General features: G+C 46.7%; 1 protein-coding gene across 2 annotated transcripts in view; it reads left to right on the top strand.

The window, feature by feature from the left end:
* Positions 1 to 16,408, top strand: part of ATP2C2 (ATPase secretory pathway Ca2+ transporting 2) — a 74,860-nt gene that overhangs the window by 6,060 nt on the left and 52,392 nt on the right. For both annotated transcript variants that reach the window (XM_043435705.1, XM_043435704.1), the window contains exon 2: positions 14,199 to 14,309. In XM_043435705.1, coding sequence (XP_043291640.1) covers positions 14,199 to 14,309 — 111 coding nt within the window. The remainder of the gene's footprint in view (positions 1 to 14,198; positions 14,310 to 16,408) is intronic.

The following is a 16,408-nucleotide window of genomic DNA, read 5'->3' as shown; positions in this document are numbered from 1 at the left end:
GCCGTTAACAGTGTTGCGATGTTACAGGCGGACAGCAAAGGAACTCAGCCGTACATACACATGCATCCACTCTCCCCCCAACGCCCCTCTCTCCCGGGCTGCCACAGCATTGAGCAGAGTTCTGTGTGCTGTGTGGTAGGTCCTTGTTGGTTGCCCATTTTGAATATAGCAGTGTGTACATGTCCATCCCAAACTCCCTCACTGTCCCTTCCCCCATACATCTCCCCTGGCAACCATAAGCTCACCCTCAAAGTACGGACACTCTTAAAGCCGTGTTTGTCAGCCCTACCTGTCTGCCCCAAACCCCTGGAGAGGACTGTGTCCTTCTGGCTGAGCCGTCTTCCCTGTGACCTTCTCGTGGGTGGGGAGTGGAGCCCAGCAGAGCACGTGTCTGATGCGACTTGAAACTCAAGTACTTACCAAGGAAGATGTGCTCCAAATTCATGATTCTGGAGTCCCCAAGGTGAGAGCAACTTGAAACCTCAGGAATAAAGTCAGGCCCTACCCATAATTATTCTTTATAGTTCAAACCACTGAACCCAGGCTACTGTGCTAACTGGGTCCGGTAGGTTTACAGCTAACACCCAGGATCACCCCAGGTACATCTCCGAATCCTTCTGTCTGTGCCTCTCCAGTGAGACTGAGTCTGGTGGAACTTGTGGGTCGGGGGAAAGAGTATTGGTCTGAAAGACCACACCTAACCAGGAGATCTTGGTTTAGGCAGGGGTTGGGGCCAGGAGCCCAGAGCTGGAACACACCCTGGGTTCCATCGCCCTGGCTGTGTGAGTCTGGGCACCTTCTCTGTCTCTGCACATCCGAATGTCTGTCTCTGAAAGCAGGTATGTGCCCTTAGGGGTTTCGGGGTTCCTCATGTAGGTGCTAATGCAAGTGTGCTTTCCCTGGGTGAATATAGTCGTAAGACAAGAATAAACGAGAGAATGTAAGGAAGACTCGGCACAGTGCCTAGCTCAAACAGCGGCAACGGTTTTTATTAGGAATCATCCCTGTCCTGTTGCTCTCTGAGCTCAGGTGGAGTATGCAGCGAGATGCTCAGGAGCCAGACTGGCTACATAAATTGCAAAATGAAAATATGGGGCCCCTTCTTGAAAAATGGTTTAAGAATTTCAGGTCAGTGCCAGCAGGGCATTGCAGGCAGCACGGCCAGCCTGCTGGGGCATCCTTGTGTGAGGTCCGTAGTTGGAGATGCCAGACGTTCTTGCCGTTTGTTTTTCTCCTTTTCAGGCTCCGCACAGCCTTCTTCTGCCCTTCACATACTTCTGTGGCTGCTTTAGAATAGCTCTTCCCCAAACGCGGTCTGGGGCCCAGAAATCCGAGGTCTGAGTCACAACCAGTTCTCTGGTGGTTCTGATGTTCCCTGAGTGTGAGAACCACTCTTTCTCCATCCTTGTGACATCTGTCCTCCTGAGGCCAGATCCTTTTAGTGAGTTAAACACTTGTCCTACCCAGGGGAGCTTATAGTCTGGTGGGTAAGACAGAAATTATACTAGTGAGTATATAATTACAAGCTGAGATAAGCCCCATGAAGGAAAGCAGCATGTGTAAGAATGGAGTTAGACACAGCCTGTGTGTGCCTGTAGCCTGTGGGGATGTTGCTGCTGCTGCTGCCATCGGGGTGCAATCCGGGGAGACTTCCTGGAGGAGGTGGCAGGGACTTGGAGAACTGAGATTTGAAGGCAAGCTACCCATTCTCATTTTAATTTTTTACATAGGCCACATTTCACCCACGCCCTGGAGGATGGCCTTCCTCCTCTGACCTGGGGGATTCTGTAGGTTGCTAGTCTCATTCAGTGGCATTGCGTCTCCAATGTCAGAAATGCCCCCACTGGGCTGCCCATTCCTCCCTTCCCCAAGTGCCAGCATGTTGAAATTTAAGTGAGTTTTGCCTTCACTGACCATTGAATTAGGCTAATGTTAGTGTTCTACTGTCTTTTATGAACCAGGAACACTACACTATTTTTTCTTTATCCTCCCCCCCACCCCACTTCTTTGTCCTTTTCCCTTTTCAAACTTGTCTTAGTTTTATGGTTTGATTTTTTTATTTTCTTCATAAACCAGAGTAAGTTTGCAGAGTCTGAAATTCCTCCTTCACTCCCTCACTTCTTTTCTTTACTCCTTGATGGGGAGGTGGAGGGATTAGTTGCACTTTGCAACTAATCAGTTTGCAGTAATCAGATCGCCGTTGATTTGGGCGGTCCCGGCCTCCTTTCTTTGCAGTTCTAGAGAGGCTGTGATTAGGAACACTGGCGTCCACAGCACCAGCCACCTGGAGGCAAAGTCCAGCTTTGCCACCTGCCAGCGGAAGACTCTAAGCCAATTTCTTAATTCTCCCTTGCCTCTGAGTTTTCTTCCGTCCAGTGGGGTCAAGTGTACCTGCCTCAGAGCTCTGTTGTGGAGTGGAATGATTCACTGTATGTGAAGTATTCAGGCAGCTTCTGTTCACACAATAATTACTATTTATATACAACATAAGTGTCTTTTTATTTATTTTTTTGTACATACATAAGGTCCTACTGCACACACAAGGGGAAACTCCCCCGCCCTTCACACTTCCCCACAGTGCATCCTGATCAAACATGTTCTTTTCTTATTTTTTTTTTTTTAATTTTTGACTGCGCTGGATCTTCGTTGCTGCGCACAGGCTTTCTCTAGTTGCGGCGAGTGGGGGCTACTCTTCGTTGCGGTGCACAGACTTCTTGCAGTGTCTTCTCTTGTTGCAGAGCACAGGCTCTAGAGCACATGGGCTCAGTAGTTGCAGCTCATGGGCTTAATTGCTCCATGGTATGTGGAATCTTCCTGGACCAGGGATCGAACCTGTGTCCCCTGCATTGGCAGGCAGATTCTCAGCCACTGAACCAGCAGGGAAGTCCTCTTTTCTTGTTTCTTAAATTTTGTTGAAGTGCAGTTGATTTACAGTGTTGTGTGAATTTCTTCTGTACAGTAAAGCAACTCAGTTATACGTATATATATTCTTTTTCATTCCATTATGGTTTATTACAGAATATTGAATATAGTTTCTTATGCTCTGCAGTAGGACCTTGTTCCTAATCCATTTTATATGTCAGTATAATAGATTGCCTCTGCTAATCCCAAACTCCCAGTCCATCCCTCCCCCAGCCTCTTCCCCCTTGGCAACCATAAGCCTGCTGTCTATGTCTATGAGTCTATTTCTATTTTGTAGATAAGTTCATTTGTGCTATATTTTAGTTTCCACATGTAAGTGATATCATATGGTGTTGGTCTTTCTCTAACTTACTTCACTTAGTATGATAATCTCTAGGCTCATCCATGTGGCTGCAAATGGCATTTCTTCTTTTTCACGGCTGAGTAGTATTCCAGTGTGTTTATATGCACCACATCCTCTTTATCCATTCCTCTGCTGATGGACATCTAGGTTGTCTCCGTGTCTTGGCTCTTGTAAACAGAAGCACGTTCTTTCCTCACGGCTGTGGAGGCATTTTTATTTAACCCACATCCCCAACTGATGGGCTCTTAGGTAGCTTCCCTCCTTTCATTTTCAGAACAATGTTCTGCTGAACACCTATAGATGCAGCATGTTATTTTGAATCCTTACAGAAATCCCTATAGGAATCTGAGCCTTGGAAAGTGAAGTAACTTGCCCAGGCCCACACAACTCCCCAAGGAGTTCGGACCCAGGTCAGCCTAAATTCTGTGCATGAATTCTCCACTCCCACTGGCCAGGTTTATCTTCTGTGAAGTTACTGTTTTCCCAGTTGTAATCAATTGGGGCTGGACAAATGGTGCCTTTGGATTTTTCAGGAAGAGCGTCTGGAAAACCCAAATGAACTTTTGGCCAACCCAGTATTTTATGACACGTTGTGTTGAGGCTATATCAATAGCCTGTTTCTCATTTTTGGCATCTGTTGGTGATTCTTGCCTGAGCCTATTACTTTTTTAAAAATATTTATTTTTAATCAAGGGATAATTGCTTTACACTATTATGTGGGTTTCTGCCATACATCAGCATGAATCAGCCATAGGTCCCCTGCCTCTTGAACCTCTCTGCCACCTCCCACTCCATCCCACCCCTCTAGATTGTCATAGAGCCCCAGTTTGAGTTCCCCAAGTGATACAGCAAATTCCCACTGGCTATTTTACATATGATAGGGTGTATGTTTCCATGCACTCTCTGCATCTCTATTTGTTCCACCTGCTCCTCCCCCTCCCGTCACATCTCCACTGCTGTCCTGCAAATAGGTTCATCAGTGCCATCTTTCTAGATTCCGTGTATATGCATTAATATACGATGTTTATTTTTCTGACTTACTTCACTCTAAATAATAGGCTCTAGGTTCATCCACCTCATCAGAAATGACTTAAAATGCATTCCTTTTTACGGCTGAGTAATATTCCATTGTATATATGTACCACAGCTTCTTTATCCATTCATCTGTCAATGGACATCTAAGTTACTTCCGTGTCCTAGCTGTTGTAAATATTGCTGCAATGAACATAGAGGTACATGTGTCTTTTTCAATTTTGGTTTCCTCAGGGTATATGCCTAGTAGTAGGATTGCTGGGTTATATGGTATTTTTATTCCCAATTTTTTAAGGAATCTCCGTACTGTCTTCCATAGTGGCTGTATCAATTTACACTCCCACCAACAGTGCAAGAGTTTTCCCTTTTCTCTACACCATCTCCAGCATTTATTGTTCATAGATTTTTGATGATGGCCATTCTGACCAGTGTGAAGTGATGTCCATTGTAGTTTTGATTTGCATTTCTCTAATAATGAGTGACGTTGAGCATCTTTTCATGTGTTTATTAGCCATCTGTGTGTCTTCTTTGGAGAAATGTCTGTTTAGGTCTTCTGCCCATTTTTTGATTGGTGAACCCATTACTTTTAGAATGTTTGCTGAACAGCAATTTTCCAATTTTATCATTCCTGCCTCGTTTATTACCTGGTGCTTGGTATCAGAAAGAGCTGCCCCACCTCACAGACCTAGGGAACAAACCCATGGTTACCGGGGCACAAGGACAGGGGAAAGGGATAGTTACGGAATTTGGGATGGATGTGTACACACTGCTATATTTAAAACGGATAGGGACTTCCCTGGTGGTCCAGTGGCTAAGACCCCATGCTCCTAATGCAGTAGGCCCATGTTCCATCCCTGGTCTGGGAACTAGCTTCCACATGCCACAACTAAGGCCCAATGCAGCCAAATAAATAAATGTTTTTTTTTTTTTTTAATGGATAACGAACAAGGACCTGCTGAATAGCACATGGAACTCTGCTCAGTGTTATGTGGCAGCCTAGATGGGAGGGGAACTTGTGGGGAGAATGGATACATGTGTATGTATGGCTGAGTCCCTTCGATCTTCACCTGAAACTATCACAACATTGTTTGTTAATCAGCTATACCCCAATACAGAAATAAAAGTTTAAAAGGAAAAAAGAGCTGCCCCTTTCTCCTCTTTATCTGGTTGTTTGTGTATTCATTCACACATCATTCATACATTCATTCATGCACTCACAAATTCCTGTTCTGTTAGGTGGGTTAAAATTTGTTACCCTCATTTTTTTTTTAATCCTTATGCCCAGATTTGGCCATTAGAAGCCTTTTCTCATGGCGACGTTTCTGTCCTCTGGACATCTTTCCGTCATTCTCTGAGCATGTGCTTACTCTCTGGCATAACAAGAAATTCCAAGCTCATTGTGTACCTTCCCTGATCCAGCCCTAGAGCCAGCCATTTCTTCTAGGAGTCTTGGCTCTTTTCGCTGGAAGGATATGTATTTATTTTTTAACATTTCTTTTGCTGCACCAGGTCTTGGTTGTGGCACATGGGCTCTTTAGCTGTGGCATGCGAACTCTTAGTTGTGGCGTGTGGGATCTAGTTCCCTGACCAGGGATCAAACACGGGCACCCTGCATTGGGAGTGATGAGTCTTAGCCCCAGGACGACCAGGGAAGTCCCAGAAGAAGGGTATTTAGAAATCAAGATCTGGTGTGCTGTGTGACCACGCTCCTGGGGTGTTATGGCCTCTGGGCCCTCTCAGGGCAGGTGTGTGTATGTGTACACTGTTAGAGCCATATTCAATTTTATACTTGTGTGTGTGTGTATACATGTATATTTTATATATTTGACCATAGCTTTCAATCCAGGGCTGGTGCCAGTTCTGTGTATATTTGTAACTCCCTTCCCCAACAGCAAGAGTGCCAGCTCACATTATGTTTGGTATATATTTGCTTATTACCTAATCTCCCTGTGCGTAACCAGGCTCCTCACCCTGCCACCCACCTGCTGGCCCCCGTCGCAGCGGCCTCCTCCTAACCCAGCTGTCCTCTCTCGCGTTGACCGCGCTGCACCACCTGCTCCCCCCACAAGACCCATACTCTGAGCACCTCACGTCGTATTGGCGGTTCTTTGCTGTCTGGGTTCACACCGCCATCATTCACACACAGAGAACACCAACACTAACTAGGTGTGATTTCAGCAGCTGGAAAACACCTCTCTGAAACCCGTCTTGACCTGAGGCTGGACCTTGAGAACCTCTGCCTCAGCAGTGCTCCATGTGTGGTATCGTTATTCCCATTTTCAGAAGAGAATGCGGAGGCTCAGAGAAGTCAGAGGGCTTGTTGAGGGTTGCTTGGCTGGTAGCTGGGGAACCTGGAATCAGGGCCCAGATCAGTGAGACATGGGCCTGGTGATGCCCCCCCCCCCCACCCAGTTTAAAAAGCAGTGGGCCGGCCCTTTGAGTTCATTCGCATCCCTCTTGCCTCCCGTTGCTCTGTGCGCCCAGCCCTGCTGCCCTCCTCGTGGGTCCCTCCCGTCGCAGCCTCTGCCCTCCCTTCCCAAGTTAACATTGGCCCAGTTACTGATCCTGAGCATCCCGGCCTAGGAAGGCCCTCCCCTCCTGCTCCGGCTCTGCCCCAGGCTTAGTCACGACTGGTTTCTCCTCCTTGGAATCAGCAAATCTTACTCAGGGCTCAGGATCCGACGGGATGCCAAAGGCGGTCCAGTAGGAGGCTCTCACTGCCTGCTTCCCACCACCCAGTTTCAAGCCATGAAGGCAACCAGCCCCGGTCTCTGTGCCCTGATTATGCTAGCAAACCCATCCTCTTCTTGGTTATAGCCAGGATAACCTATTGCTCATGATATGCTTTGCCCTTTTTTTTTCCTTCTCAGTCTGTTGCTAAAGCTCCCACCACTTGGGACCACTTGGGTACCACCACTGCTGGGCAGCATCTGTTGCTCAGTCCCTCGGTCGTGTGTGAATTTGTGGCCCCGCCAGGCTCCTTTGTCCATGGAATTCTCCAGGCAAGAAGACTGGAGTGGGTTGCAGTTTCCTACTCCAGGATCCTTCCCGACCGCAGGATCAAACCGGTGTCTCTTGTGTCTCCTGCATTGCACGTGGATTCTTTACCACTAGCACCACCTAGGAAGTGTGCCAAAATCTCTCTTGTATACGTCTTCATCCTCATGCGTGAAGAAGGCACCCCAGTGATAATGCTTTGTAAGAACTTGTATTTGCCCTTCACAGCTTTGTTGGTGATGACTTCGACATTTGCCCAAAACTCAGCTCACCTCTCTTCCTCAGTCAGGCTTCACATGCGTTCCGTTTTTGCCTTCTCAAGTGCTTCTCCATCTTCACTGTCCCTCTTGATCCTCTTTAGCGCCTGAACTTTCCAAGCCTCCTCTTCCCGCTCCTCATTGTCATCATCAGTATTGAGTGCATCCAGGGCAGCCAGGGCAGCCAGGGACTCCTTGTTCTCCTCCACGGCACCATCCTTTATTAGCGGCATGTGGGTTGTTTTCAGTACTTAGTTGTTACAGGCACTGTTGCAGTGGCTGACTTCGAACAGAAACCATTCTGCAGTAAATGAATCTGCAAAAGAAATGACTAGAACAGGTCCATTTTCAGCTTTTAAAAAATATTTATTTATTTTGGGCTGTGGTCGGTCTTTGTTGCTGCGTGGGCGCTTTGCCCGTTGTGACGAATGGGGGCTATTCTCTAGCTGCAACGTGCAGATTTCTCATTGCAGCAGCTTCTCTCGCTGTGGAACACAGGCTCTGGGGCTTCAGTATTTGCAGCATGTGGGCTCAGAAGCTGCGGCTCCCAGGCTCCAGAGCACAGGCTCTGTGGTCGTGGCACACGGGCTTAGTTGCTCCGCGGCATGTGGGATCTCCCCGGATCAGGTATCGAACCCAGGTCTCCCGCATTGGCAGGCAGATTCTTTGCCGCTGAGCCACCAGGGAAGCTGTCTTTATGGAAATCACCTATTCTGGACATTTCATAAAAACCGAGTCAAGTGATAACGTGGCCTTTTGTGTCTGTCTTCATCCGCACGAGGTTTTCGAGGTCCGTCCGTGTTGGAGAATGTTGTTTCCTGGGGTTAATGAGCAGAGCACCCCAGATCATGATGGTTTCAAACAACAGAAATTTACTCTCCCACAGTTCTGGGGCCAGACGTCCAAGACGGCGGTGTGGGCAGGGCCTGGCTCTAAGGGCCTTGGTGGGGAGCCTGTCCGTGCCTTTCTCTTAGCTTCTGGTGCTGCTGGCGAAGTAGTGACCTGTGGGACCGCTCGGTGCGGGCCTGTCCCCGTGTCCAGGCCTCTGCTTACTAGGTCATCAGTCGTATTCAACTGGCTCTCACCCTGATGACCTCAGTGTCACTGGGTTACCTCTGTAAAGACCCTGTTTCTAAATTCAGTCACATTTGAGCTTCAGAGGGTTAGGACTTCAAGATAACTTCTTTTTTCTTCCATTTTTATCAAGATATAAGTGGACGTACAGCATTGTGTAAGTTTAAGGTGTACATCATCATGATTTGACTTACATCGTGAAATGATTATCACAGTAAGTTCAGCGAACATCCAACATCTCATATTTTTTCCTTGTGATGAGGACTCTTAGGACTCACCCTCTTAACTTTTGTGTATGACATAGAGCAGGGTTCATTATATTTATCATTTTGTACATCACATGCCTGGTGCTAATTTATCTTATAACTAATTTCTGTCTTTTGACCGCCTTCCTCCAACTCGCTGTCCCCACCTCTGGTAACCATAAATCTGATCTCTTTTTCTATGAGATCAGATTTTGTTTGTTTTTGAAGTTTAATTGACCTACAACAATATGTTAGTTCCTGGTATACATCATTTCAATATGATGAACATGTCAGAATGGTCACCAGGATAAGTCTAGTTACCATAGACTTGTATCTGTCACCATACAAAGACATCACTTAATTAGTCCATATGTTCCTCACACTGTGTGTTTATACCCGTGACACGTTTCTTTTGCAAATGGAAGTTTGCACGTCTTCATCTTCTTCATCTATTGCTCTCCTCCCCCCACCCGCTCCCCTCTCACAACCCCGTGTTTTTTGTCAGTGTCTGTGACTCTTTCTGTTTTGTTATGTCTGTTCATCTGTTTTGCTTTTTAGAGCCTGCATATAAGTGACATCATACAGCATTTGTCTGTCTGACTTCACTGAGCATAATGCCCTCTATGTCCATCCATGTTGTTGCAAATGGTGAGGTTTCATTCTTTTTTTATGGTTGAGTAGTAGGAATATTGTGTGTGTGTGTGTGTGTACATATGTAGACACCACATCTTCCTTACCCATTCACCTGTTAATAGGCACTTAGGTTGCTTCCATATCGATACCTTTTTTTGAAGACACAATTCCACTTACAGTGTAGCATGCATCAGCACTTCATTCCTTTTTAAAAAACCTGTATTTTTATTTATGTATTTGGCTGTGCCAGGTCTTAGTTGCGACATGTGGGCTCGTTAGTTGCAGCATGTGGGATTTTTAGTTGTTTGCGGCATGTGGGATCTAGTTCCCTGACCAGGGATCAAACCCGGGCGCCCCACATTGGGAGCGCAGTCTTAGCCACTGGACCACCCGGGAGGTCCCAGCACTTCCTTCCTTTCTGAGGCTGAATGATATTCCATTATGTGCAAGAGCACATCTTGTTACTCCATCATCTGCTGGTGCACTCTGAGCTGTTCCGAATGGTGCTGCTATGAACGGCCAAGAGCTTGTACTTATTCACATCTCTTTTTTTCAGTTCTCTTGTTCACAGACCCAAAAGTGTGTCCGTGGCTTTCAATTACAGAGCACAGTTGGAGGCCAGACACCTTCCCACTTTGGGCTCAGACCCTGTCCCCACGGTCACGGTCACGGAACACAGCTGGGGCTTAGGAGTCTCCCGCTGGACCCTCCTCCTCCAGGCTGCATTCCCAGCCCCTCCCCTTGTCCACACAAGCCTGTTTTAGCCATCTGGCTGGCTCCCAGGGACAGAGTTCCCAAGAAAGGGTGGGAATTCTTGCTCATCTTGACCCGCAAAGGCAGAGGGACTGGATTCCTTTGATCCTGTTCTGTTTTGTTTTTTTCTTGTTCTGAATTTTGTGTGTATGTGGTAAGATGTAGAAAACATTTACCATCTTAACTGTTTTTAAGCACACAGTTCAGTGGCATTGAGTACATTCACGTGGTTGTCCAGTCATCACAACCACCGGTTCCAGAACTTTTTCAACTTCTGCAACTGAGTGTGTCCCCAGTAGCCACTAACTCCTGGGAGTTCCCTGGCGGCCCAGTGGTTAGGACTCAGCTTTCACTGACGTGGCCTGGGTTCAGTCCCTGATTGGGAAACAAAGATCCCGCAAGCCAAGTGGCACAGCAAAAACAAACCAACAATTACCCGGTTTCTGGTAAGCGCCATCCTACTTCCTGTCTCTATGAGTTTGTCTATTCTAGATACCGTACATGAGTGGTGTCGTTACAGTATTTGTCCTTTTGTAACTGGTGCATTTCACTGAACATAACATCCTCAAGCTTCATTCCTGTTGTGGCAGGTGTCGGAATTCCTCCCTTTTTAAGGTTGAATGATATTCCATTGTTTGGGCTTGATTACATTGTGCTTACCCACTGATCTGTTGATTGACCCTTTTTTAAAAAAAAATTGAAATATATAGAGAAATTATTTAAGCCTAGCATCAAAAGGAAATCAAAGATTAAAAAAAGATAGAATTCACAGGTTTCCTATCTGTACCTTCAGATTCAAAAATATGAATAACTAAAGATTTAAAAGTAAAACCACACAGATTCAAGCATTTATGTATCTTCTAGAGCCACTTGTAGAAACCCCATTGAGAATGTCAGGAAACATCTCCCCGGCAAGACAAAGTCAGAGAGAGAGGCTGTGAAGTGTTGGGGTCACCACACCTCCTAAATCCCTCTGGGTCTTTAGGCTACTGATCTTCTATGGAATATTTACTGAATTCACCTGCCCCATGCAGAGCGCAACTGCAGAGCTGGGTTTTGTTTTTATTTTGCTTTCTGTTTGTTTTGGCTGCACTGGGTCTTCGTTGTTGCTCTTGGGCTTTCTCTACTTGCGGCGATGGGGACTCCTCTTTGTGGCGATGCGCGAGTTTCTCATCGCGGTGGCTTCTCTTGGCGTGGAGCGAAGGCTCAGTAGTTGGGACACATGAGCTCAGTTGCCCCACAGCATGTGGGGTCTTCCCAGAGTAGAGATCGAACTCCTGTCCGCTGCGTTGGCAAGTGGATGTTTAACCACTGGACCACCAGGGAAGTCCCCAGCATTGGCTGTTTTTAAATCTTCAAAACAACCTGAGACAGATTATTGTCCCTGGTTAAAGGGCTGGTCAATGACAAAGGAGGATTTGAACCCAGGTCTGTGCGTGCAATTCCAAGCTCCATGCCCCTTCTGTAGCTCCTAAACGTGGCTAAACAACCCAAGTGACATCACCATCATTGTTATTCCAACCATGTGCCAGAGGCCTGGTCCCTGGGGCAGGTATGGACCTGCATTTCCTAGGGGTTCATGGGAGGTCTGGACCATGTCACACCCTGTCCAGGCATACATTTGTTTGATTCCCAAAACAGGCAGGATGAGGGTAGCTAGCCAGCATCACCCCCATTTTGCAGATGAGGAAATTGTGATCAGTCAGGGAAGTTGTCACTTGCCCAAGGTGACATGCTGGCAAGTGGAGCTGGACCATCTCCTGGGCAGCACTGATGATAAGGGTAAACTGAGGCTTGTGGCCGAGAGCGAGTGTCTAGTTATCCATCCTGTGGAGCTAAGTGCTTGTGCGCTTGCACTGATGTCCTGGGCTCCAGCTGATGAGTGCCTGCGGAGCAGCCCCTGGGTACCAGGAGTGGGCTCCGCCTTCTGGAGGGGCTGTGCTGTGAGCAGAGAGAGGCATTTAAGTGATAGTCACTTGCTGGTCATTACACAAGTGACCGTGGTATAGGCGCCATCAAGGGGATGTCCAGGGTGCTGAGAGGGTAGAGCAGGTGGCTACCTGGTCTGGGAAGATGGCAAGACAAGACAGTCCTTGACCTCTGAAGCAAGACTTCTTGCCCTCAGCAGTATAGACCTTTCTGTTCCAGGTCATTCCTTGGAAGGTACTTGACCACATGCCTGGCCTCTACCCACTAGATGTCAGTACCACCCCTGCTTCAGCTATGAGGACTGAACACATCTCCAGGCACTAGCAAAGTCCCCCAGGGGGAAAACTGCCCTTGGCCAAGAACCCCCAATTTTATGTTTGGTTTGGCAGCTGGGAAAATGTGCCATCTTCGGCAGGGGCACTGGAGCAGCACACTCCTGGGGAACACAGGACTCCTCCAGCAGGCAGGGCATTTTTAGCTAGGTATGCTGCTGCCCCGCCCAGACCAGGAACACAGGGAAGGTGGGTGTGAGGTGGGGTCTGCTGCAGCCATTTTGGAGACAGTAGGGTTCTGTCCTGAGAGCAACTGGAATCTATCCAAATGTTTCAAACATGGGAGATGTGTGTGTGTTTGTGAGACAGAAAGACAGACAGACAAACAGAGACAGAGAGGAGAAGATGGAGGAGAGGGCTGGGTTTATACATTCAGGGTTGCTTGAGCTGCTGCCTAAAAAGTGAATTGGGTGTGGTCATGGCCAGACAGAAATGGTAAGCTAGGGAACAGCCAGGCAGGAAGATCCTGTAACCCCAGGACTGCCTCCATCTGTGGTGTGAGCAAGAATTAAGCCCTCGATTTGGTACACTTGAACCAGGTCTTGAGAGCAGAAAAAACATCCTGTCTCAGGCTGTGATGTACATTTCTCCAGGAGGTGGATCTCACACAGTGAAGATGGTGGGATCGACTTAAGGAGAGAGTCGGCCGAGTGATCTGTGTAATAATCCTTGGTTGCTTCCTGGTCGTTGGTACAGTGAAAAGCAACCCCAGGAAGTAGGTGTGGTTAGCAGCCCATTTCTGAGCAAATGGGGCCCTTGGGAGACGAGGGGCAGGGAGGAGTTCGGAACGAAGTAAAAGGGGAACCTGCCGTCTCTATTCCAGCTGAAGGAAGAGGCTGTTAGGTAGAGCCTCTCCCCTTCCTCCTTCCCTGTGCCAACTACCAGGTGGAAAAGGAAAAGATGATTATCTTTTCCTGAGTATCAGAATACTAGGAATAATTTTGTAAAAATACTCACCATTCCCCTATTTCTGAGGTTACCATGTCCTCCCATGCCCTTTAGGTGTTTCATGTGACTTCTTCCCAGACCTGCTGGGCACCCAGACCTCAACTGGGTTTCCCCCTTTCCTTAGGTTATTGCAAATGTCTCCCAAAACAGGCTGTAATACCACCAGTCACCATCAGGAACCACTCTCTGTGGTTTGGTACATTCTTAACTGAGAATCCCAGAAGTTCAAGGTCCAGGGTTCTAAATCTGTAAATTGTTGCCTGCTCTGTCAGCTTTGTGATTTTCTGTTCAATAAAATAAATTTCTTTGAAAACAGATGCATCGGTAACAGCCAACAGTTGGAAACAATCCATCAGCAGTAAAACAGAAAAATAAATTGTGCTATACTCATTTGGTGGAATACTATGCAGCCATGAAAATTAGCAAACCATCACCACACACACCATCATGCCTGAATCTCACTAATAACCTTGAATCAAAGAAACCAAACACAAAAGCATATATATTGCATGTTACCATTTACACAGAATTCCAACCCCAGCAAAATAAATCTGGGGGCTGTTTATGTTAATATGTATTTCTCAATTTGGAGGCTGGTTATATGGGTCAGTGTGTAAAAATTCGAGCTATACACTTCAGATCTGCACGCTTTCTCCGTGTGTTATACATTAAAAAGACATATCCATATAAGACCAGTGTACCTAAGAGCAATCCTTTTTTTTTTTTCTCACAGATTGATGGACAAAATGAGTTGAAAGCCATCGAGAAAGAGAAGACGGTGGTGGCTCTGGCACCCAAGGAAGCAAGCAAATGCCACAGAGAGGACCTAGCCAAAGCATTTTACGTAAGAACTGAGTTTGTCTCTGAGGCCTGGGGCGGTGGGGTTTTCAGATTAAGAGGAAAGCAGCTGGAGGTCCTGAAAATGGCTTCACAATCCTGAGCTGTGATACATTGTTATCATCACTGTTAGAAAATACTCCTGCTGTTGAACCTTCTGAGTCCCCACCAGGAAGGGCACCCACGTGGATGGCCGTGAACCCTGGAAGCCCTTCCTGGAGGCCGGGATCCTCCCAGCTTTCTCTGCATGTCTCTTTCTCTCTCTATCTTTAGTTTTGGTTAGAAGATAGTTTACAATGCTGTGTCAGTTTCTGCCACACAACACCCCAAATCAGCTCTAAGTATAAATATGTCCCCTCCCTCTTGATGAGAGACCGAGAGTGCCTCAGGGGACCCCCAAGTTTCCGCAGCAGCCCAGTCAGCGTTGAATCTGGGTGTTTTGACATTCAAGCTCAAACTCTTCACCACCCGCCATTCCCACCCTTTGTGTTTTATAATTCATGGTGTTGCCGGTGACCGAAACCAGCTTCTCACGTTTCTTCTGGTGAATTTGGATTCCTGGCCAGGACAAGACAAAAGCCACACCAAAGACCACTTCCAGTCCATGAGGCTCCCCTGTGAGGCTGAAGGAGTTGGCTTGCTTTATGGTTTCAGTTATCTTTACTTAGCCAAGCAAACATGGTATGTGTGGGTGTGTGTTGACTCATAACCCACCACACTTTGGGAAAGCCAATAAAAATCCACTAATAGAAGGTCACATGCCACAATTTCAAAGAAGTTGGAGGTCAGTGTTTCAGGCCAGCCTTTCCTTGAGAATACTCAAAAGCCCATTTAAATTCAAGTCCCACTTGTTAGCATTTGGAGAGGGGAAGGAAATGTGTTTTCCTTGCCTAGACATTTTCCCCTACCTAGGAAAAAGCATGTTTTTTTTGCTCTATTCAAAAGAATCTAGAAACAAGCCCAGCCTTCCCATCACCTCAACCATCTGGTAGAACTTTTTTGTTTTGTTTTTGCTCTATTTATTTATTTTTGGCTGCATCAGGTCTTCATTGCAGCCACAGGCTTAGTTGCCCTGAGGCAGGTGGAATCTTAGCTTCCCAACCAAGGATCAAACTAGTATCCTCTGCATTGGTAGGCGGATTCTTAACCACTGGACCACCAGGGAAGTTCCTGGTAGAGCTTTCTTATCAACTTTTTAAAGACAGTGAAGCTTTGGTTGCCACCAGGGCAACAAAGTTTCCTTACATAGTTATTGACTCTTAAATCATCTATATTTAATGTCAGTTTGTATAAACAGCTTGAAATTGTATCTGGCACAAGGTATGCATGATGGAATCATGGAGCTTTTTTTGTTTCTAAGGGCAGGTCTTTTTTGTTTGTTTGTTTCGAGGCAAAATACACAACCTAAAAATGACCATCTAACTACTTTTTAAGTGTACAGTTCCAAAGTGTTAGGTACATTCACATTGTTGTACAACCCATTTCCACAACTCTTTCCCTCTTGCAAAGCTGAAACTTCCATGTTAATTGCAAATAATATTCCTGTGTGTGTGTTTGTATGTCTGTGTGTCTGTGTGTGTGTACCACATTTTGCTTATCCATTCATCCATTGATGGACACTTGGGTCGCATCCACCTTTGGCTGTTGTAAATAATGCTGCTACGAACATGGATAGACAGATATCTCACTGAGATTGGTTTCCAATTCTCTTGACACATACACCCAGTAGTGGAATTGCCAGATCATAAGGTGGTTCTATTTTTAATTTTTGGAGGTACTTCCACACGGCAGCTGCACCATTTTACCTTCCCAGACTCATCTTCCTAAAGATGAAAATGTAAGTGTTCCTGCATCTCCAGGTGTTCATGCTATAATTGCAGACCCTGAAATGTAGAGCCAACGCTGTCTTCTCTGTAGTATCTGTAGGGCAGAAGTGTGGGCTCATTGAAGAAGAATGAGATTGTAGGTCTCCTTCTGTCTCTGCCCATTTGCTTGGGGTCCCTGAGCTGGTCCCCTCTCCTCTGTGGACAGCCCATTTTCCTTGATCATCATGGAAGCGGCTGGCTTCCAGAGTGGGAATCCTGTGACTTGGGCTCCTTGATCTTT

This window comes from Cervus canadensis, chromosome 18, assembly GCF_019320065.1.
Source record: "Cervus canadensis isolate Bull #8, Minnesota chromosome 18, ASM1932006v1, whole genome shotgun sequence".
In the NCBI taxonomy this organism is placed as follows: domain Eukaryota; kingdom Metazoa; phylum Chordata; class Mammalia; order Artiodactyla; family Cervidae; genus Cervus; species Cervus canadensis.
The sequence above is the reverse complement of the archived record's forward strand: the minus strand, read 5'-3'. Positions and strand labels throughout refer to the sequence as shown.